This window comes from Nerophis lumbriciformis, linkage group LG11 (genome assembly GCF_033978685.3).
Source record: "Nerophis lumbriciformis linkage group LG11, RoL_Nlum_v2.1, whole genome shotgun sequence".
NCBI lineage: Eukaryota > Metazoa > Chordata > Actinopteri > Syngnathiformes > Syngnathidae > Nerophis > Nerophis lumbriciformis.
This window is the reverse complement of record NC_084558.2, coordinates 5,253,072-5,277,228: the sequence shown is the minus strand read 5'-3', so window position 1 is coordinate 5,277,228 and position 24,157 is coordinate 5,253,072. Positions and strand designations below refer to the sequence as shown.

At 43.2% G+C, this 24,157-nt stretch overlaps 1 protein-coding gene across 2 annotated transcripts in view; it reads left to right on the top strand.

Moving 5' to 3' along the window:
• Nucleotides 1–2,321: 2,321 nt before the first annotated feature.
• The window catches only part of ift140 (intraflagellar transport 140 homolog (Chlamydomonas)), a 49,528-nt gene continuing 27,692 nt past the window's right edge, over nucleotides 2,322–24,157 (top strand). Inside the window, exons 1-13 of one of the 2 annotated variants that reach the window (XM_061967625.1) lie at nucleotides 2,322–2,459; nucleotides 3,095–3,254; nucleotides 6,444–6,665; nucleotides 6,738–6,859; nucleotides 6,922–7,052; nucleotides 11,704–11,879; nucleotides 14,869–14,960; nucleotides 15,042–15,148; nucleotides 15,226–15,368; nucleotides 19,544–19,747; nucleotides 19,809–19,881; nucleotides 19,997–20,088; nucleotides 20,176–20,303. In XM_061967625.1, coding sequence (XP_061823609.1) covers nucleotides 3,108–3,254; nucleotides 6,444–6,665; nucleotides 6,738–6,859; nucleotides 6,922–7,052; nucleotides 11,704–11,879; nucleotides 14,869–14,960; nucleotides 15,042–15,148; nucleotides 15,226–15,368; nucleotides 19,544–19,747; nucleotides 19,809–19,881; nucleotides 19,997–20,088; nucleotides 20,176–20,303 — 1,637 coding nt within the window. In that variant the 5' untranslated portion in view covers nucleotides 2,322–2,459; nucleotides 3,095–3,107. Of the gene's footprint in view, nucleotides 2,460–2,531; nucleotides 2,672–3,094; nucleotides 3,255–6,443; nucleotides 6,666–6,737; nucleotides 6,860–6,921; nucleotides 7,053–11,703; nucleotides 11,880–14,868; nucleotides 14,961–15,041; nucleotides 15,149–15,225; nucleotides 15,369–19,543; nucleotides 19,748–19,808; nucleotides 19,882–19,996; nucleotides 20,089–20,175; nucleotides 20,304–24,157 lie in introns of those variants that run through there. The other variant, XM_061967626.1, reaches the window with a different exon arrangement.

Sequence of the window (24,157 nt, the reverse complement as noted above, 5' to 3'; positions counted from 1 at the left end):
TCAATTTGTCATTTTTATTGTGAAGTATTGTGTCGAGAGGGTATCCTGCATATAGTAGAGGTATATCCTTTTTGTCCGGCTCTTTCCTGCACCAGCAGATCTCACTATTATTGTTGTTTGTCTGCCAAGGACATCCTGTGAATATTTATGTACGTACATGTCTCGGAAAAAATACATTCTGCTTCATCCTCTGACATAAATGAAAAGTTTCACAGGTGAATGACTTCACTGATATTCAGTTTCGTTTTTAGGAAAATGCTTAATATGTGCAGACACAAGAGGAAGCATTTCAGAAATGAACAGGTCTAGCATAACAAGAATGATTTCACCTATATCAAACATGCTAAATAATGTTACACATTTTCAAATATTGCTGCCATCTGTTGTTTCAATTTAACTGCAATAGTATATTTTTTTAAGTAAAAATAAAATCCCGATATATTTCCCCTGAATTTGTGTGCGAATAATGAAAAATACCAATTAATGATAAATGTGTGCTAAATCTAACCTAAAAATATTATATATGTATGTATGTATACACACACACATACAGTATATATATATATATATATATATATATATATAAATAATGATAAATGGGTTGTACTTGTATAGCGCTTTTCTACCTTCAAGGTACTCAAAGCGCTTTGACACTACTTCCACATTTACCCATTCACACACACATTCACACACTGATGGAGGGAGCTGCCATGCAAGGCGCTAACCAACACCCATCAGGAGCAAGGGTGAAGTGTCTTGCTCAGGACACAACGGACATGACGAGGTTGGTACTAGGTGGGGATTGAACCAGGGACCCTCGGGTCATATATATATATATATATATATATATATATATATATATATATATATATATATATATATATGTCTTAATAAGGTTATCCAAAAAATAGTGCTCGATACCGTAGTAGAGCGCATATATGTATGTGTGGGGAAAAAAAATCACAAGACTATTTCATCTCTACAGGCCTGTTTCATGAGGGGGGGTACCCTCAATCATCAGGAGATTTTAATGGGAGCATTCGCATACCATGGTTTATATAGGGCACAGAGTGGGTGGGTACAGGCTGGCGTAGGGGCGTGGTGATTGGCTCATGTGTTACCTAGGAGGTGTTTCCGTCTATGGCGGCATGCTGTTACAATTTCGCTGCGCTTGTTGAGGGATGACAGGTCTGGACGGTAAATAATAAACAGTTTCTCTTCCCTCGGTTAATCCTACATATCCGACACATATGTAGGATTAACCGAGGGAGAATTCAAAACCAGATGGAACAATCACAAGGCTTCTTTCAGGAACCAAAACCTGCGAAATACCACAGAACTCAGCAAACACATTTGGGACCTCAAAGACAATAATGTTGAATATTCAATAACATGGCAAATTCTTGCATCCAGCACACCTTACAATAGTGGTAATAAAAGATGCAACCTATGCTTGAAAGAGAAACTGTTTATTATTTACCGTCCAGACCTGTCATCCCTCAACAAGCGCAGCGAAATTGTAACAGCATGCCGCCATAGACGGAAACACCTCCTAGGTAACACATGAGCCAATCACCACGCCCCTACGCCAGCCTGTACCCACCCACTCTGTGCCCTATATAAACCATGGTATGCGAATGCTCCCATTAAAATCTCCTGATGATTGAGGGTACCCCCCCTCATGAAACAGGCCTGTAGAGATGAAATAGTCTTGTGATTTTTTTTTCCCCACACATACATATATATATATATATATATATATATATATATATATATATATATATATATATATATATATATATATATATAACGGTTGGACACACCTTTTCAATGTGTTTTCTTTATTTTCATGACTATTTACATTGTAGGTTGTCACTGAAGGCATCAAAACTATGAATGAACACGTGGAGTTATATGTACTTAACAAAAAAAATTTAAATTACTGAAAACATGTTTTAATATTCTAGTTTCTTCAAAATAGCCACCCTTTGCTCTGATAACTGTTTTGCACACTCTTGGCATTCTCTCGATGAGCTTCAAGAGGTAGTCACCTGAAATGGTTTTCACTTCACATGTGTCATCATAGTTTTGATGCCTTCAGTGACATAATCTACAATTTAAATAGTCATGAAAATAAAGAAAACTCATTGAAATTAGAAGGTGTGTCCAAATATTTGGCCTGTATTGTATATGCATATATATGAGAAAGAGAGAAAGATAGTTAGTTTTTGTTTTGTTTGTTTGTTTGTCTGTATTTTTAGCGTCGACTTGCAACATTTCGGCAAAGTTCGGCCATTTCCGTAACTCCTCCTCTGGTTCAACCTCTGCGCTGCGGTTGTCAGTAGCAACTGTCAGCGACGCTTTTGTGGCTACACACAGGAGACATATCTACTCAGCAGATATGTTGTAACTGTTTGAGTGTCCATCCACAAAGTTTGTGGCTTTCATTAAAGAGCGCGGTAAGTCCTCAAAATCCGCATCTCTGTTTGTTTAGAAGCCCATAGTAAAGGGTAACACTAAACAGCTAGGCTCGCTAGCCAAGTGGAAAATCCAAGATGGATGCCGCCGAGGAAAGCAATAGTTTGAGCGAGCTTTGTCGACGTAAAATTCCTTAAAATAACCACAAAACTCGCTTCAGAAACGTTGTTGGCAAGGAAAAAGTGCGTTGAAGGTACGTTTGTTTTCTATATGTGTAAGAATGCTACCATGTACAACACTACATCACAATAAGTTGACCGTTCTTTTCGCGGTCTCACCATGTGAGAACACAATTATTGTCGTCGTTGCCTTAAATATACAGCTGTGCTCACAAATGAAGGTAGTTGTGTTTATAGATATATAATCTAAAACGTCGATAAGCACAATAAGAGAAATATGGATTTTCTCACTTTCCACTGATGTTTTAAAGCACCACTAAGCAGGCGTGTATCTGTATGTAGGTACAATCATCACCATCAGCCATTCACTAAATAGGATATAAACCTATTAAGACAGCTTGCATTGGTTGACTATACATGTCACTATTAAATCATATAATTAAGTCAAGAGAGTAGTCATTTCTGTGTAATATGTTATATTTTCCCCCCCCTTCTAGATACACTTGGGCCATGGCAGTGTATTTTGACCACCGCGTTGAGACCCCTGAAAATAGTGAGGAGCCCTCCCTGTTGACGTGGCACTCGGCTCTCTCCATACTGGCTGTGGCCTCACGTCATTCCCCCATTGGAGGAAATGTGGACATTTACCTCCAGCAGGTACGTACATTGCCCCAATCATCACGCACTGGTCAACAAAAGCACCATGAGGATTCTACCTGGAACTCTCGTTCAACCCTTTTTCGATTACGCATGCACCTCCTGGTACCCGAGCACCTCCAAAACCCTCAAGTCTAAACTCCAAACATCCCAGAACAAGCTAGTCGGATTACTTCTAGACCTCCACCCCAGATCCCACCTCACCCCTACCCTCTTCTCCAAAGTGGGCTGGCTCAGGGTGGAGGACAGAGTAAAACAACTTGCACTGAGCCTAGCTATAAAATCCGCTACACCTCCCTGATACCGAAGTACATGTCAAACTACTTCCTTAACATAAATGACCGCCATAACCACAACACCAGGGGGAGCTCCACGAACCACGTTAAACCCAGATTCCGATCTAACAAAGGTCTTAACTCATTCTCTTTCTATGCCACATCAATGTGGATTGCGCTCCCAACAGGTATAAAAGAAAGGGCATCTCTATCCTCCTTCAAAACCGCAATAAAAGTACACCTCCAGGCAGCTACAACCCTAAACTAACACCCTCCCCGGATTGTTAATAATCAAATGTAAACAATCAAATGTAGATACTTTTTCTTATGCCTCTCTCTCTCTCTCTCTCTCTCTCTCTCTCTCTCTCTCTCTCTCTCTCTCTCTCTCTCTCTCTCTCTCTCTCTCTCTCTGTCTCTGTCTCTGTCTCTCTCTCTGTCTCTCTCTCTGTCTCTCTGTCTCTGTCCACTACTTGCTGTACATTAGAGATGCGCGGTTTGCGGACACAACCGCGGAGTCCGCGGATTATCCGCGGATCGGGCGGATGAAATTTAAAAAAATAAGATTTTATCCGCTCGCGGGTCGGGTCGGGCGGATTAATTAGATTATTTTTTTTTTTTTTTTTTTTTTTTTTTTTTGGCAGTTAAACCAATTGGGAAATATATATACATAGTTAAATGTTGTTACCCACATACGAAAAACGAGCAGGCACCTGCAGCATATGCCACAACAGAAGAAAAAAAAAGAAAAGAGATGGACACTTTTACGGAGCGGAGAAGGGACGCCTCGCCGGGGTCCGGGACCGAGGCCCCTTCCCCCGAGAGGGCCCCACCGGGAGCCGTAGCTGAGGCGATCCGCGAGAAGGGTCCGACGCACGTCCAGGGTCACTACCGCGCCCACCGCACCGACACCCCGCCTCGTCCGCTTTTGCCGCGGCCGGCGTCACGCGCAGCAGGTAAGCAGCCTACCTGCCCGCCACCCCCGTGGCCGGGGGCTCGTAACAGGGGTCCAAGGGCCGCAGGCCCCGGTAGGTCCAGGACAAAGTCCTGGTGGAGGGTTCAGGGCTTCGCCCCCCGACGCAAAATGATTATTAGCATTCAGACAGGTTAAAATGTTGCTAAAACCATCACTTTTCTATCAGTCACAGTGACTTTTCAAAACAAAAATATTACAGCAAAAATCATATGGGTTGATTGACATGTTTATTCTGTAAGCTAACTTCAATAGTTTGAAATTATTTTGACAGTTAATGCCAGTTATCCTGTCAACCTTTCACAAGACTTCAATTTGTTAATTGAAAGTATAAATAGTATAAACACTTTTAACAGTAAGTCGTGCTGTGAAATACAGCCGACAGGATTGCGCATGCATGGTGCAGGAGAACAAAGGACTTCTTTAATTTAAGGTTTGTGATAAACCATCAAACTCATTCGTTAAAAGGACTCTATAGTAATATAAAGCGAATTTTTCTTGACATTATCATGCAAGAAAAGTTTATTTTTGGGATCGCGATCACCGCGTAATGATTTTTAAAGGTTGCATGACAAACATTTAACTGTCCCATGTGATCAGCCAGTGCGATTGGAAGTCCATGCTCAATTATTGCCTCCGTAAATAAAACTTCAGCACTTATCACATCCAAAGAATCTGTTTGGGCGACGAAAAACGTTGAATGTTTTCCACTTGTATCGCTAGCAACGGCATTAGACTTGTGTTTTTTTGTCCCAACGTGGTCTTTTACATCGCTAATTCCTCCGTGTCCGATCGAAAAATCTTGTCTGCACAAGGTGCAATTCGCATAGTTTTCACCCTTTTTTTTTTTTTTAATTAATATTAGATATATAACAACGGGCGGATGGCGGGCGGGTGCAGTCCTGATCAAACGTTACATCGGGTGGATGGCGGATGGTTGACGACTTTCTGACGCGGTTGCGGATGAAATAATTGCCTATCCGCGCATCTCTACTGTACATATTCTACCAAGTCAGACCTACACTGTTCCTATATCCATTTCTCTGTTCTCAATTGTTGATAACAACCAAACCACACCCCAGATTGTAAATAATGTAAATAATTCAATGTGATTATCTTGTGTGATGACTGTATTATGATGATAGTATATATCTGATAGTATATATCTGTATAATGAATCAATTTAAGTGGACCCCGACTTAAACACGTTGAAAAACTTATTCGGGTGTTACCATTTAGTGGTCAATTGTACGGAATATGTACTGCACTGTGCAACCTACTAATAAAAGTCTCAATCAATCAATCAATGTTCGGCGATGGATTCCAATTTGGGGGCGGCATGGCGTGGTGGGTAGAGCGGCCGTGCCAGAACACACACATTAGGTGTGGTGAAATTAGTCTCTGCATTTGACCCATCACCCCATGGGAGGTGAGGGGAGCAGTGTGCAGCAGCAGTGGCCACGCCCTGGATTAATCTTTGGTGATTCAACCCCCAATTCCAACCCTTGATGCTGAGTGTCAAACAGGGAAACCTGCGAAACAGGCTTGTCGGGATGATATAGCCTTTTGTGTTTTTTCCTGACCTAACATATATATATATATATATATATATATATATATATATATATATATATATATATATATATATATATATATATAAATACAACTTTACATGCAGTCGGCTTTCAGCCCCCGGCCAATTGTTGCCGCCCAATGCGGCCCCCAAGTCAAAAAGTTTGGATACCCCTGTTCTATTCATTTATTATGCATGAATATTCAATAAGCACCATGGATGTATAAGCAACATTGAAATACATTTCCAGCTAACCTTTATTGAGTATGAATATTTCATAAGCAATCCCAGAATGCCTTCTGAATCGTAACAATATCTCTGTATATGAGTACAAAGCATGCATTTTTTAACTCACCCATATCCAAATGCAGGGAGAGCACGTGGAGAACTGCCATATTGAACGTCCTCACCAGCCCACAACGCTTTGCTGGCATCCCGTAAAGCCAGTGTTGGCGCTGGGCTGGGAGAATGGCGAGGTCGTGCTACTTGTGCACCCCTCTGGGGATCAAACTGTCCTGCCAAGCACACACACGGCACACATCACGTTGCTGGAGTGGAGTAGCTCCGGCAGCCGCTTGGTAACTGGGGATCAGGTGGGTGTCTACAAAGCACTGTTGTTTCTCTTATGCATATAGATATAGAATACATTTATTTAAACATTTTAGATTGGAACTTTAGCTGTTTGGAAGGTGGATGCCAGAGGGAGACTTCAAGGGAACCATCAAGTGAAGCATGCTTACAGCTCCTCGCTCACTTGCTGCATCTTCAAGCCCGCCTCGCCTGGAGAGTGAGTCAACAAAATAGCGCTATTAGATAAGATTTCTCTCATCATTATAACTCTTGTTGCAGTGATGTGAAAATGCTGGCCCGTGCATCAGTAAGTGGCGATGAGAACGCTTTGGACATGTTCAGCTGGAAGGGTGCGCCTCTCAAGATGGGACCACAGGAGGGTCTCGCATTTTACGTCAGCACCGCAGATGGCAAGAATATTTTTTTATTATGTTCTGCTGCTTTACCGTAAATGTTGTAATTATAGTCATGGTGTTTATTCTCCTAAACCACAGAGAAGCCGGTGTGTTAATTTGAAGTCATTATATAGAACAACTCAACTTTAATAATAATGTGAAGTGCATGAGAAAGTGGGAAAAACATAGTTCTCTGACCATAATAGGGCTGCAGCTATCAATTATTTTAGTATTCAAGTAATCTATGGATTAATCGAGTAATAAGATACAACACACTTTATAGCCCCCTAACACCCACCACCTGCAGGGGTATCCATAAGAGTACGGTGGTATGTGGACTGGGTAGTAGTCAAAGGCAAATGCCTCGGCGACTTGGTTGCCTAAATCTGGTTGTCGAGACATGGAACGTCACCTCTCTGTTGGGGAAGGAGCCTGGCTTGTGCATGAGGTTGAGAGATATCGTCTTGATATAGTCAGGCTCACCTCAATGCACAGCATAGGCTCTGGAACCAAATTCCTTGAGAGGGATTGGACTTTGCTCTATGCTGGAGTTGATGCGAGGAATAGGCGGCGAGCAGGTGTAGGCTTATTATTAGCGCCTTTCTGTTGGAGTCATCCCCGAGTGAATGAGGGTTATTTCCCTGCGCCTTCGGGTCGGGGGACGGGCTCAAACTGTGTATTGCGCGTATGCACCAAATGGCAGTTGGGAGTACCAGACCTTCTTGGGGACCCTGGAGGAAGTGCTGCAGGGCATCCCCGCCGGGGACTCCGTCGTTCTACTGGGTGACTTCAATGCCTACATTGGCAACGACAGCAAAATCTGAAGGAGTATGATTGGGAGGAACGGCCTCACCGATCTGAATGAGAGTGGTGTTCTGTGATTGGACTTCTCTGCTAGCCACAGTTTGTCCTTAACAAACACCATGTTCACAAGGCACCAGGACACACCAGGTCGCAGGTCGATGATCGACTTTGTAGTCATTTCACCAGATATGCGACCGCATGTCTTGGACACTCGGGTGAAGAGAGGGGCTGAGCTGTCAACTGATTACTATCTGGTGGTGAGTTGGATCAGGTGGCGTAGGAGGATGCCAGACAGACCCAGCAGGCCCAAAGGTTTAGTGAGGGTAAGCTGGGAACGTTTGGCAGAGGCTCTCGTCCGCCAGATTTTCAACTCGCACCTCCGGCAGAGCTTCAACTGCATTCCGAGGGAGGTGGGGAACATAGAGTACGAATAGGCCGTGTTCCGTACCTCCATTGCTGCTGCTGCTGACCAGAGCTGTGGTCGCAAGGCAGTTGGTACCTGTCAGGGCGGAAACCCCCGAATCCGATGATGGACACCAAAGGTAAGGGGGGCCGTCAAGCTGAAGAAGGAATCCTACCGAGCATGGCTCACTTGTGGGGCTCCCGAAGCAGCTGACATGTACCGAAAGGCAAGCGAGCTGCGGGCTTGGCGGTGGCGGACGCAAAACCCGGCCATGGCAGGAGTTCGGGAAGACCATGGAGAAAGATTTTTGGTCGGCTTCAAAGAGATTCTGGCAAACCATTCGACGCTTCAGTAGGGGGAAGTAGTGCCATGTCCACGCTGTGTATAGTGGGGGAAAAAACCTGCTGACCACTACTGGGAATATAGTTGGGCGGTGCAAGGAATACTTTGGGGATCTCCTTAATCCTACAGACACACCCTCCGTAGAGGAGGCAGAGTCTGAGGTCACAAACACAGACATGTTCATCACTGGAGCCGAGGTTGATGAGGTAATCAAAAAACTGCCCAGTGGCAAGGCCCCAGGAGAGGACGAGATTGGCCCAGAATAACTCAAGGCTCTGGATGTTGTGGGACTGTCGTGGCTGACACATCTTTTCAACATAGCGTGAAAGTCTGGGGCGGTACCTCTGGATTGGCAGACCGGGGTGGTGGTCCCCCTTTTCAAGAAGGGGGACTGGAGGGTGTGTTCCAATTATAGAGAGATCACACTTCTCAGCCTACCGGGGTAAGAATATTCCAGGTTGCTGTAGAGGAAAGTCAGGCTGTTAGTTGAGCCTCGGATTCAGGAGGAACAATGTAGTTTTCGTCCTGGTCGTGGAACACAGGACCAAATTTATACCCTCGCTAGGGTACTAGAGTGGGCATTGGCGTTTTCTCAACCAGTTCACATGTGTTTTGTGAATTTTGAAAAGGCATTAGATCCTGTCCCTCGCGGTGTCCTGTGGGTGGTGCTCCAAGGAGTACGGGGTTCATGGTCCGTTGCTACGGGCCATACGGTTCCTGTACAAGCGGAGCAGGAGTCTAGTTCGCATTGCCAATGATAAGTCAGACATGTTCCCAGTGGATGTTGGACTCCAACAGGGCTTCCATTTGTCACTAGTCCTGTTCATTATCTTTATGTACAGACTTTCTAGGCGCAGTCAGGGCGTGGAGGGTTTCCAGTTTGGTGGCCAGAGGATCGCATTTCTGCTTTTTGCAGATGATGTGGTCCTGTTGGCTTCATCAGGCTGGGACCTTCACCGTTCACTGGGGCGGTTTGCAGCCGAGTGTGAAGCTGCTGGGATCTGAGGCAATGGTTCTCAGTTGGAAAAAGGTGGACTGCACCTCTTGGTGACGTTTGGCCTCAATTGGAGGAGTTCAAGTATCTCGGGGTCTTGTTCACGAGTGGCAGAAGAATGGAATGCGAGATTGACAGACAGATTGGTGCAGCGTCGGCAGTGATGCAGTCACTACACTGGTCTCTTGTGGTGAAGAAGGCGCTGAGCTAGAAGGCCAAGCTCTTGATTTACAGATCAGTCTACGTTCCTACCCTCACTTATGGTCACAAGCTTTGGGTTATGACTGAAAGGACAAGGTCGCGAATACAAGCGGCAGAAATGAGTTTCCTTCGCAGGATGTCTGGGATCACCCTCAGGGATAGGTTGAGGAGCTCGGTCATCTGGGAGAGACTTAGAGTAGAGCTGCTGCTCCTTCACATTGAGGGGAGCCAGCTGAGATAGCTCAGGCGTCTACTACGATGCCTCCTGGACGCCTCCCTGGTGAGGTGTTTCGGGCATGTCCAGCCGGGAGGAGGCCTTAGGGCATACCTAGGACACGTTGGAGAGACTATGTCTCACAGCTGGCCTGGGAACGCCTCTGTGTTCCCCCCTTTGGAACTAGAGGAGGTGGCCGGGGACAGGGAAGTCTGGGCATCTCTGCTTAAACTGCTACCCCCGCGACCCGGACTTGGAAAGCGGCGGTAAATAGATGGATGGACACTTTATAGCCTCAATGCATATTTTAAAGAAAAGAGTTGAAATAAGCAAATATTTTTTGGCTTGGAATAACCTTGATTCTTTTTTCTAATAAATGCACATGAACAACATTGAAATTGCTCTTTTAAAATGTGGGCAGTGATAAAAAAAAATGTTTTAATCTTTTCTGTTCACCGGCTCAAAGATAACGGCACCCAATGAACTCATCAGCGGTATTAATGCTGGCTAAGCACTTTGTTCATTATTGCTATTACAACACTAGTTCTGTTGCTGCTGTGTTGCGCAATATACTTAACAATAAATGACCGTGTGGTTTGGACTACAAATATGTATCGAGGGGTTAGTGCGTCTGCCTCACAATACGAAGGTCCTGAGTAGTACTAAGTTCAATCCCGGCCTCGGGATCTTTCTGTGTGGAGTTTGCATGTTCTCCCTGTGACTGCGTGGGTTCCCTCCCGGTACTCCGGCTTCCTCCCACCTCCAAAGACATGCACCTGGGGATAGGTTGATTGGCAACACTAAATTGTGCACTCTATTGCAAAGGCCGTGCAAAAACTATGTTTTGTGTATTTAAAATTTCTGACATTCAATGTGGTCTGGATTTTTTTACAATTTTAGAAGTTACTCTCATAAATGATTAATTGAAGCAACAAAATATTAATCAAAGCTTTTTTCTAATCGTATTAGTCGATCTATCCATCCATCCATCCATCCATTTTCTACCGCTTATTCCCTTTGGGATCGCGGGGGGCGCTAGAGCCTATCTCAGCTACAATCGGGCGGAAGGCGGGGTACACCCTGGACAAGTCGCCACCTCATCGCAGGGCCAACACAGATAGACAGACAACATTCACACTCACATTCACACACTAGGGCCAAATTAGTGTTGCCAATCAACCTATCCCCAGGTGCATGTCTTTGGAGGTGGGAGGAAGCCGGAGTACCCGGAGGGAACCCACGCAGTCACGGGGAGAACATGCAAACTCCACACAGAAAGATCCCGAGGCCGGGATTGAACTCAGTACTACTCAGGACCTTCGTATTGTGAGGCAGACGCACTAACCCCTCGATACATATTTGTAGTCCAAACCACACGGTCATTTATTGTTAAGTATATTGCGCAACACAGCAGCAACAGAACTAGTGTTGTAATAGCAATAATGAACAAAGTGCTTAGCCAGCATTAATACCGCTGATGAGTTCATTGTAAACACCTGTACATACGGTAAGTGTAACACGCACAAGTTTAACAGCTGAATAGCACAAACAACATCTTAAAGTGCATGCAGAGGTAGATAAAGCTGCTGGATGCTGACCTCTCATGACACCATAAATGCAGCTACCGTACTCACATATTCTGACCCGGCAACTTGGGTATTTAAGGTTGTCGTGCAAACCGTACAAATGGAGCCTCCTTGTTTTATAGGTAAGGTATACGGCGTGGATGAACATGGTAAAACAAGCACTCTCCTCAGTATGGACAGTGCCGTCAAGAAGTTGTTTTTCCTTGCGACGAGGGAGGTACTTACTGTCATCACTGACACCATGATGCTGTCACAGTACACTCTGGGCCCTGAGGGAGTGGCACAGGAATTACAAAAGGTATGCTGGGAAGTTGTGGCAAAATGTACTACCTCAACCATTCAACCAAGCTAGACTCATGTTCCACAAGCTAATAGGACTACAGTTTAATGTGGGCTGTGAATCCTGGGGGACAAAATAGATCACTGAAACAACAACCTGATCTGGTGAGATTTGACAGATGTTAGTGTGAATTAAACAGATCTTCGATTGGTTTGATTGTTGTGTGGCTTACACTGCAGTTCAACCAAACATTAGTACAATGACACTTTTCATTGTGCTTTTTTGTGTAAATTAAAATGTCATTAAATAAATACATAGATTGTATTTAAAGGGGACCTATGATGAATTTAATATTTAGGTTCATGCGTTTTGGCGTGAGCTTGCATGGAGTTTTGGATGCCTCTGGTGGCTATGTTGTGATGTCCCAGCAAGGTGGACATACTTATTTAGACATTAAGTCAAACTCTCGCCAGAGGGGGAGGAGCTCCTCAGCTTTAGGCTACGATAAAACACAAAATAATTTGGGATAAAGTATTATTTTCAACCAACCTTGGCATGTTCATAACAACACAGACGTGTAACATGTATTGACATGATTGCTGGTAAAAGCTTTTTTAAAGCACTCTCTGAATCAATCAGCGAGTGTACAGAAGTACCTAATGTTATGACCGTGTCAATCTATATAATGTTTATGAAGTTTATTTTCGATCGTGTCCAGCAAAACTAGAGGTGACGGCTTCAGAATATATATTTAAACTGTGTGCATGTTCAAAAGATAAATGATGATACTTTTGGAGAGGGTGGGGACGTTGTTTCACTTGCAATCTGGGAACGCCTGCGCAATCAAACATATTGCAGACAGACTAAAAACACGGGTTTTAAGAGTAACCGTGGAGCAAAGTTTGCACAAAATTTACACCAAAACATATCCAATATATATTATCTAGACCAGGGGTTCTTAGCCTTTTAGACCTCAGAGCCTAACTTTTTAGTTAGTAATCTTACTCTGGATTTTAGTCATATTCAAATGTGTTGCCTAATAGGACTGGTTCTTACAATCCCTGATGAGATCAGTACATACATCTTCTGAAGTGGGATTGGAGATATTTCTTGGTGGGATTGGCACTGACCACAAAGAGGGTCGCAAAACAACACATCATCAGTTGTGTGCCCTGGACTCATTGGGTGTTTCGGCCTTTATCACAATACACCTTCCACAAGTTGATCAGACCTAAGTATGTTTTGTCTGGCCGCTCCCTGCGTTTTTCCGTTTTAGCCACAGCCAGTGACGGCTCATTTCGGTGATGCTGGCAAGTTCTTTGATTGCCTTCTGTTGGGCCTGGCCTCTGATTCCCACCTCATTTAGGGGCATTGTGGTGGAGCTTGCTACAAAGCCTCTGCAGCCCACCTCCACTGAGCGCACCCTTACGTTCTAGCCTTGCTCCTCTGCTTCGGCCAATAAGCTGACGTAGTGGAGCCTTTTACTTTTGTATGCCTAATCAATGGCATCTTCCCAAGGGACCGTCACCTCAACGCTGAGGACACGTTGGCAGACATCGGACCAGAGGACCAAGTCTGGCCGCTGGTTGGTCACTGCGATTTCGGGTAGGAATGTGAGGCTCTGGCTAAGGTCCACTTGCATTTCCCAATATCTTGCTGCGTTAAGTGTGCATGAGTCTGCAGTTGTTCCATTGTTGCTTTCTTTATCTCCTTGCTGAATGAAGGAGGATGTCAACTGTGGTATTGTGTCCTGAGTACCTATGGGCGAGGCGTTGGTGGTTACCCTCTTTTGCTCCAGTTCTGCGGCCAAGCACCTCAACACTTGGTAGTTGCGCCCGGTGTATCTTTCCTGAGTTAAGCTGACCTTGCAGCCCGCCAGATATACTTGAGGTTTGCAGGGGCTGCACACTGGAGTCAGGCCGGATCCTTTCCACACCAGAGATGTCGGTTAGTTGGGGAGGGAAGGACATCGTACGTGGCTCTGATTATGAAGCTCAGCCTGTTCGACTTTATGTTCCATAATTCGCCCCATCCAATTTTCCTTTTTTCTCCGCCATTTTATCTCATCCATCGACCTTGCTGGGCTTGGGAAACTGCTTTAGCACATCTGGCTGCCTCCTCTTGATGGCACAGCTCTTTCACCACGAGATGTCGACGTCCTGATTGGGCAGCCTTTTTCCATGTAGGTGTTGTTGTACCCAGCCCAAAGCCCCCTCTGCCATGCTGTATGTGCCCCACTATGTCCCGGTGTCTGAGGGCGGCTTTTGCTTCCGCTGTTTCTGCAATTGGCTTCCATTTCCTTCTTGTTGCGAGGATGGAGGCTGCACCTTGAAGAAATTGATATATAATTATACAATAATTATATCCAACTTACTTACAGTTTAACAGGATAAGCCTTGTCAAATTGCGCTAATCACAAAGATTATTATCAAGGCTTAGGTCAGGCTGATTGCAAAATAAAAACTAACTAAATATACTGCAAAAGAACGGACTCATAAAAACTGATGAAAAATAAGTTTATGTACAATTATGCAATGCTAAAATAAATTCAAAGTAAATTAATAATAGATAACAATAATAGGTATGTTTATTAAACCAATTGTCAATAAAATTTAAGTGCAAATGAGAATGCGTCTTCACCACTTTAGTCAAAATTTTTTGTGCATAAAAAACTTATCTATGACTTAAGCTCCAGACTTTACTTTGATATTGTCATTACTGCCACAAGTGGTGGAAGGTGTGTTACAACTGAGTACCGCTGCGGCCCAAATGAACCACAGCTGAGAAACAGATATTATTTGACGGCCCTCTTGGGGTTAAGAAAGACTGATCGAGACCACAAGAAAGTGTTAAATGTAGATTATATTCATCATAGGTTTTCTTTAAGAATTGTATTAACTATTGGGACATTAAAATACTTTATTGAATAATTCCATATTCTAAATGTGTATTGTATTGACATTATGTATGTTCTTTGTACCTATCACAAATATTATTGCTTTACAAGTTTAAGCTGAGCAGCAAGAGTGGACAGAACATCGATACTGTGTGTGCCCAGAATGGTCTTATCATTACTGCAACAGGGGAGCAACTCATCAGGTATGATTTTGCTGACTAAGCGCCACACTTCTTTCTGGGCATTTACACTACATGGTGACTAATTCTGGTTTGTTTGGGTAGGCTGTGGGATCTGGAGCGAAACGAAAATTATGCTTTGTCGCTTGACGAGAGTCTGGGCTTTGAGCGGGGTGAAATGATCAACTGTGTTTCCTACTGTACGGGAAAAGGTATGTATTGCACCCCTTATTGCTACCATCATTGCAAATGCTCCTATTTGCTGGTAAACATCTAACAACTTTTCCAGAAATCCTGGCCGCCGGCACCAGCCATGGACGCATAGCAATGTGGAAAATGGTAGTGCATCCCGACCGCAATAGAGGTGACACCAAAGCCCAGTGGAAGCTACAAACACCCACTGAAATAGAAGGGAACGTCTCTCAGTTGCAGGTACTGTGTTTATTTAATACAACACACTCTTCTGTTCTGTTTGTCTGTATATCCATGCACATTATTTTAACTTTTTCACCACCTCAGAAGTTTTCCTAAACACCAACAATCCACTTTTCCACCTGTCACCATCAACATTACACTTTTAAACATTGGCTCTCCTTTAAACAGAACTTTTTTAATGAATGATATGTTGGCCCTGTGATGAGGTGGCGACTTGTCCAGGGTGTACCCCGCCTTCCGCCCGAATGCAGCTGAAATAGGCTCCAGCACCCCCCGCAACCCCAAAAGGGACAAGCGGTAGAAAATGGGACGGAGTGGCGAAGTTGGTAGAGTGGCCGTGCCAGCAATGCTGGTTACTGGGGTTCAATCCCCACCTTCTACCATCCTAGTCACGTCCGTTGTGTCCTTGGGCAAGACACTTCACCCCTTGCTCCTGATGGCTGCTGGTTAGCGCCTTGCATGGCAGCTCCCGCCATCAGTGTGTGAATGTGTGTGTGAATGGGTGAATGTGGAAATACTGTCAAAGCGCTTTGAGTACCTTGAAGGTAGAAAAGCGCTATACAAGTATAACCCATTTATCATTTATTTATTAAAATGGATGGATGGATATGATTTTACTTAGACAAAAAGTTAGACTGTCTTCTTTTAACTGAGATATGGGTTGGCACTGACGCACTTCTCACCGAGACTTCCCCACCAAATTTATAGAGGGGACAGAAGAGGAGGGGCTACTGCATCAATTTTAAAAATAACTCACTGACCTCAAATGGAGTGTCTTTTAACAATTACACATCATTTGAGCAGCATGCCTTTGTTTTTAGCAGCCCCCCATTCTGCGTTTAACTGTTTATAGACCCCGTCACACTCAAGCTCTTTTATCAGTGAATTTTCTGAACTTGTATCATTTATCCACACCTCCTATAACATAATTTTAATACCTGGTGATTTTAATTTACATGTTAATGACACCTCAGATTTTTTTATCCAGAGAGTTTTTAAACGTTTTAAATTGTTTTGATTTTGGGCAGCATGTCACACAGCCGACTCACAACAGGGGACACACCTTAGACCTGGTCATAAGCAATGGCCTGTCCATTGGTGTGTCTTCTGTTGTTGACCTGGTTGTGTCTGACCACTATTGTGTTTTTAAATACCGTATCACTAGTCTTAAACCAGCAGGGGCCCCTCGGTGAGAACAGTGAGGAAACGCTACCTAACTTTTGAAGTGGCTGAAAAATTTATTGAGATTTTACAGAACGCTTCTGCTGAAATTTTACCTGCATCATGCGACATCATTGTTGATAATTTTAACAGTAAACTGAAATCAACTTTGGACTCAGTAGCTCCACTTTTAACAAAAACAATCAAAACAAAACCTACACCTTCATGGAGAAACAATAAACAATTACATCAGTTACAAATAAATTGCAGGAGTGCATAGAGGAGATGGAGGAAATCGAAATTAACAATACATTATCAGATTTTACATCAACAACTCAAGACCTGCAATAACAGTCAAACAGGCTAGAATTCAACATTACTTACAAGTCATCACAGACCATAAAACCAACCCCCAGTTCCTCCTCTCCACTTTTTCTATTTCAAGTACAATATTTAATAAAGATTTTAAAACACCCTCAGACTCCTTTTGCGAGTACTTTGCAGACCACTTCAGAACCAAAGATCGAAGACATCAGACCTGGTCTCCAAACACAACAAGTTTTATCTGCTGAGACAGCTGATGTGTTTTCCTTGCCTGAGGAAACACTGGAGAGTTTTGTTCTGGTTGATGGAAGGACATTTGGTCGGGTTTTCTCCCAAGTAAACCCAACAACCTGCCTTTTAGATCCAAGTTCTACATCACTTTTTAAATAAATTTATGGATTCATTGAGAAACAGCTTTGAACTATTATGAACTGCTCACTTCAGACAGCTTTTAAAGCGGCGGTGGTGAGGCCACTTCTGAAGAAGAGCAGTTTGGACCCAAACGTTTTTAATAACTACTAACCTGTATCCAACTTACAGTTTTTAGGTTAAATTTTAGTAAAACTGTTTTTTAACCAAGTCAATGACATTTCAAATATAAATAACATTTTAGAAAGACATAAGTCTCGTTTTAGGATGAACCACAGTACAGAGACAGCACTTTTAAAGATTTTAAATGACATCAGTTGGAATTTAGATAATAAATAACTAGTGCTGGATCTATGCACTGCTTTTGACACAGGAGACCATCACTTTTTATAAAAGAGACTTCGACACCTGGTAGGCCTCTCTGGTACTGTTTTTAATTGGTTCCACTCTTATCTCACAGACAAATGTTTTTTATGTAAGTATGGATGCGTGTTCCTCGGGAACCAATGATATAAGATGTGGGGTTCCTCAAGGCTCAGTTTTAGGTCCCATTCTTTTTAATCTTTATATGCTGCCTCTTGGAGACGTCATTTGGAGAAACGGCATCAGCTTCCACAGTTACGCTGATGATACACAGTTGTACATTGCCGTGACTCCTGATGATACCCGTTTTAACTGCATTGTATACATCAAGTCATGGATGGCAGTGAATTTCCTACAGCTCAACCAGGACAAAACAGAGGTTTTAGTTATTGGCCCTGAAAACCAGAGAAAGAAATGTTTACCAAAATTACAAGATTTTAAACCAACACATTCTATAAAAAATCCGGGCGTGAATTTTGACTCCGAGTTTACTTTTATCCCACATATTAAAACATTACAAATATAGGTTTTAATCATCTTAAGAACATAGCCAGAGTCCGCCTGTTTCTCTCACAGGCCAACACGTAGGTGCTAATGCATGCTAATGCATTTCCTGTCGTTTCAACTATTGTAATGCCCTGCTCTCTGGCCTTCCAAAAAAGAATATCAGAAGTCTACAATTACTACAAAACTCGGCTGCACGCGTGCTGACGAGGACCAGAGGGCAGGAGCACATTACACCAGTTTTAAAGTCGCTGCATTGGCTCCCAGTCCGCTTCATGGCCAAGTTTAAAGTTCTACTATTATTTTTTAAATGTCTTAATGGCCTTGCGCCTTCTTATCTATCTGCTTTTACCGTATCAACCCTCACAGATCCAGAGGTCCTCTGGCACCTGCCTTTTAGCTTTACTGAATACCAGAACAAAGACCCACGGTGAAGCGGCATTTAGCCACTATGGCCTGTCTGTCTATCTGTGTTGGCCCTGTGATGAGGTGGCGACTTGTCCAGGGTGTACCCCGCTTTCCGCCTGATTGCAGCTGAGATAGGCTCCAGCACCCCCCGCGACCCCAAAAGGGACAAGCGGTAGAAAATGGATGGATGGATGGGCCTCCACCTGTGGAACAGCTTGCCAGAGAGCCTCACGACTGCAGAGAGCGTTTAACTTTTTTTTTTTAAAGCTAGAGACATACTTTTTTAATCAAGCTTTTCACTAATCATCTGCTTATTTATTTTATTATTGTGTTTTTGTTTTTTATCTTAATCATTAACATTTTTACTATTATTCTCTGAATGTTATGTTTTTAATAACTTATCAATGCAATAATTATATTATTTATATTAATTTTTATATATATATATTATCATATGTTTTATACATATATATGTATATATAATTATATATTTTTGGATAAGTTGATTGGCAACACTAAATTGGCCCTAGTGTGTGAATGTGAGTGTGAATGTTGTCTGTCTATCTGTGTTGGCCCTGCGATGAGGTGGCGACTTGTCCAGGGTGTACCCCGCCTTCCGCCCGATTGTAGCTGAGATAGGCTCCAGCGCCCCCCGCGACCCCAAAGGGAATAAGCGGTAGAAAATGGATGGGATGGATGTTATTCTCCAATGTGGATGCCTCAAAAGTGGTGTTTCAAATCCTCAGTGCCAGGCCATGTTTTGTTTTTGCTTTGTTATTGTCAATTGTGGTGTGTGTGTGTGTGTGTGTGTGTGTGTGTGTGTGTGTGTGTGTGTGTGTGTGTGTGTGTGTGGGTGTGTGTGTGTGTGTGTGTGTGTGTGTGTTTTTCTTCTCTTCTTTTCTTCTAGAATTTTTTTTTTATTATTTTGTTTTGTACAGCACTTTGTGCTTGCCATTTGCCTGTGCATGAAAAGGTCTATATAAATACAGTTTGATTTGATTTGATGTAAATATAAGACACATACTCCACTACTTGAATTTTAGTGGGGGTCCAATCTCAATCTGCTGGCAGCCAATAATTCCAACACAGTAGTGATCCTGCATGAGCACGTGATGTCAGCACACTGTAGCCAGCAGGTGGCAGCGGTGCAGCTGACGCCGACCCAGCTCAGCATCACTCAGTTCCACACAGGACTGCACCTGGCTCTGCAGTCTGAAATGCACATTAAGGGAGTGTGTGTGACTAAGGTGAGGCCACAGTTAAAATCATTTGACATTTGAACGATTGATGCATTGATGCATCAAACAGGATTCAGCGACAGTCTGGAGTGGAAAACAAGTTACGGTCTTTGAGATGTCAGGGCCAGCTCTACACAATAAAGGTACACCATTATAAAAAGCTGAGTAGTACAGATGTAGTTTAATGCACAACACAATGATGTGTTTTTAAGACGTATTTGTGGTAGTTGCACTCGTTCTGTTTTGTTTTATTCTCAGGATCATTCCCTTGTGACTCCCATGTGGTAACTGTACATGGTGAGAACCTATACACTGTGGAACCAAACCGAGTCCAGATCCGTACACCGCAGGTTTTATTTCCATTTTGAAAACACTAACACTTGAGTATGAACATGTTTGTACTGTACTAACTAAATCCTCTCATAACTAATTTTTAGGGTACGGTAAAACAATTATTGACTTTCTCCAAGGCAGAGGGCAACCCAGTGCTTCTCAGTGTGTGCCAATCTTACCTGGTGGTCGGCACAGATACATCACACATCCGAGTTTTTGACCTCACCCGAAGGTACACTGTTAAAGTTCACATTATACAACGTTTTGTCCTACAAGTTACCTATGTATGAGATGTGTTGCCCAAACTCGCTTTGATGCTGTCACATCTCCAACATAATAGATGTCATGTATTAGATTTAACATCGCAGCAATAAAGAGTGGGGAAGAACTCAAATAGCATAGCTATGTGAGCTACAGTGCTAACAACACATTCACATTTTATCAGCAACATAATGTTAGGTTATCCTTTTTGCTGAAGAAAAATATTGTTATCAAATCTACCGCTCCCATCTCTGGAGCTGCTTCATTTCCAGATGTGCAGCAAAGACTGCTTAAAAAAAGACATCCTCCGTGAAGTGGTGGACACATACACTGTGTGGGCTCCAGCAAGGCCATGTCATGTCCATTAAGAAGGGGGGTTTTGGCTTATGGCGTCAAAGGAGCAAAATGGTAGAATTTTCTCACCTTTGGTGGTCATAACCCTATATTACATTTATATATCGGGTTATGCATATATAACATGCTCAGTGGCCTAGTGGTTAGAGTGTCCGCCCTGAGATCGGTAGGTTGTGAGTAAGAATGTCCGATAATATCGGCCTGCTGATATTATCGGCCAATAAATGCTTTAAAATGTAATATCAGATATTATCGGTATCGGTTTCTAAATTATCGATGTCGGTTTCAGAAAGTAAAATATATGACTTTTTAAAACGCCGCTGTGAACACGGACGTAAGAAGAAGTACAGAGCGTCAATAAAGGCACACAGCCTTTTTGTGCCGGCCGGCCCAGTCACATTAAATATGCGGCTTTTGACACATACAAATTAAATGCAATTCATACTTGATCAACAGCCATACAGGTCACACTGAGGGTGGCCATATAAACAACGTTAACACTGTTACAAATATGCGCCACACTGTGAACCCACACCAAACAAGAATGACAAACACATTTCGGGAGAACATCGGCACCGTAATACAACATAAACACAACAGCACAAATATCCAGAATCCCTTGCAGGACTAACTCTTCCGGGACGCTACAATATAAACCCCCGCCACCCCCTACCCCCCTGTACCTCACCGCAGCCTGCACCAGTGTCGACAGCGAACGTCTGTTTAGTGCTGCCGCCCATATCATCGACAAGAACAGAAATCGCATACATTGTGACAATGCTGAGATGCTTGTTTTCATTCAGAAAAATCTACCTCTCACACGTGATGACAAGGAGAAAAAGGATTAGCCCACTCTTTGAGCTTCATTTGTTGCACAAATAGACTAATAGTCTGGACTAAGTGAAGCTTTTTTATTTATGTTTTGTGCCTTTTTTCCCCATGCACTTTAAAGGATGGCTGTGTTTTCTACTAGTCAAGACTGAAGCAGTTTTATTAATGTTCATGCACTTTAAAGCAGGGGTCCCCAACCTTTTTTCCACCAGGGACCGGTTTAATGTAGTAATTATTTTCACGGACCGGCTTTTTACGTGTGCAGCACGGTGGAAGAGGGGTTAGTGCATCTGCCTCACAATACAAAGGTCCTGAATAGTCTTGGGTTCAATCCCGGGCTCGGGATCCTTCTGTGTGGAGTTTGCATGTCCTCCCCGTGACTGCGTGGGTTCCCTCCGGGTACTCCGGCTTCCTCCCACCTCCAAAGACATGCACCTGGGGATAAGTTGATTGGCAATACTAAATTGGCCCTAGTGTGTGAATGTGAGTGTGAATGTTGTCTGTCTATCTGTGTTGGCCCTGCGATGAGGTGGCGACTTGTCCAGGGTGTACCCCGCCTTCCGCCTGATTGTAGCTGAGATAGGCTCCGGCGCCCCCCGCGACCCCAAAGGGAATAAGCGGTAGAAAATGAATGGATGGACGGGCTTTTTACGTGTGGTAGAAAAAGCAGCAAAAAAATGAGCATGATAAATCAACTCACCATAACGCTGAAGTAGTGCGAAGACATGTTGATAGCGTATACTTTATACCAGTGTTTCTTAACCATAGCCCATGAGCGCTCTCGGGTGTTTTTCAGCTGTGGTCCTTATAGGCCGCAGCAGTATAATCTTTGTGATTAACACATTCTTTTATATACTTTTACAAGGTATTAAACAGTAAGTAGGGTAGATATTACATTTTATTGAATATAATCAAAATCAAAAGTGAGATTACTAATTCAGTGGTAATGTTGGAGTGGTCCCCAGGTCCATCTGCAGTGGAATAGTTGGGTCCTGAGGTCAAACAGATGAAGAACCCCTGCTGTATACAAGGACATGGACCCTGCAGATGGAAATTAGCCTTTGGCTACAATCTGGCATATTAACATTTTATATGTTCATTAATGTGCATTAATGTACTAAAACAAATGGTAATATACATCTAATAACAAGTCATTGGTGTGTTCAGTGGGACAGGCCAAAGTTAAGTTGGAGAAAATGTTTCTATGCGGCCCGGTAGCAAATGCGTCACGGACCGGTACCGGTCCCAGGACCGGTGGTTGTGGACCACTGCTTTAAAGGATGGTTGTGTTATCTACTAGTCTAGACTGAGGCAGTTTTTTATTTTTGTGCCTTTCTTGTTTTTATTTGCACATTTTTGTTACTCAATACGTTAAGAACAGGGCAGATTGAGCCTAGTTTATAGTATACTCTGGACTGAAGCTGTGTGCCATCATTGTTTTTGTAGCTGTTGTTTTGAGGCATGTTTAGAAAAAATAAAAAAAATAATGCACTTTGTGAAAGTCAAAGTACAGTGTTTCCCATAGTTGTAGTGGGTATCAGGATTGTCTCAGGGAGAGCATGTCCCACATTCCAAGCTGTTGTTTTGAGGCATGTTAAAAAAAATAATGCACTTTGTGACTTAAATAATAAATATGGCAGTGCCATGTTGGCACTTTTTTCCATAACTTGAGTTGAAGTTGTTCTCTTATTTTCTTACTTTCAGCTAACTTCCTGAGCCTAAATGAAGATAAAACAGAAGTTATGTTGTTCGGTCCAAGTCGCTCTCCCTCCCCCAACGTTGACCTCGGCACTCTGACCCCGTATCTCAGCGACTCTGTCACAAACCTGGGGGTAAAGTTTGACTCAGATTTTAAATTCGAAAAACAAATCAGCAGCGTCGTTCAAAAAAGCTTTTATCAATTACGCCAAATAGCGAAAGTGAAACCGCTTCTATCAAGACATGATCTTGAGAAATTAATCCACGCCTTTATCTCGACTCGTCTTGATTATTGTAATGCCCTGTATGTAGGCATTAGCCAGGCCTCCCTCGCCCGCCTGCAGCTCGTGCAGAACTCTGCTGCTCGTCTGCTAACACAGACCCGCAGACGTGAGCACATCACCCCTATTTTAGCGTCCCTTCACTGGCTCCCTGTGCGTTACCGAATCAATTTTAAACTCCTTTTATTTGTTTTTAAATGTCTAAACAACCTCGCGCCAACCTATCTCTCCGACCTCCTTCAGCCTTACTGCCCCACCCGATCCTTAAGATCAGCCGATCAGCTGCTGTTGACGGTCCCTGACACAAGGCTGAAGCTTAGAGGTGACAGAGCTTTCGCCGTTGCTGCTCCCAAGCTCTGGAACAACCTACCCCTGAGTGTTAGACAAGCCTCCTCTCTTCCTGTTTTTAAATCTCTCTTAAAAACATACTTTTATTCCATGGCTTTTAACACTGAGTGATATCCATCCTGCAATGGCGCCCCATAATACACGTGCTGTGATCCTGTTTTTATGTTTTTATTAATTCTATTTTAATTATTTATTTTTTATCGTGTTCTGTTTGTGTTGTGTTGTGTTTGCTCGGTACTCGTTTTATCTTTTAACCTGTTCATTGTACAGCACTTTGGCTACCCCTGTGGTAAATTTTAAATGTGCTTTATAA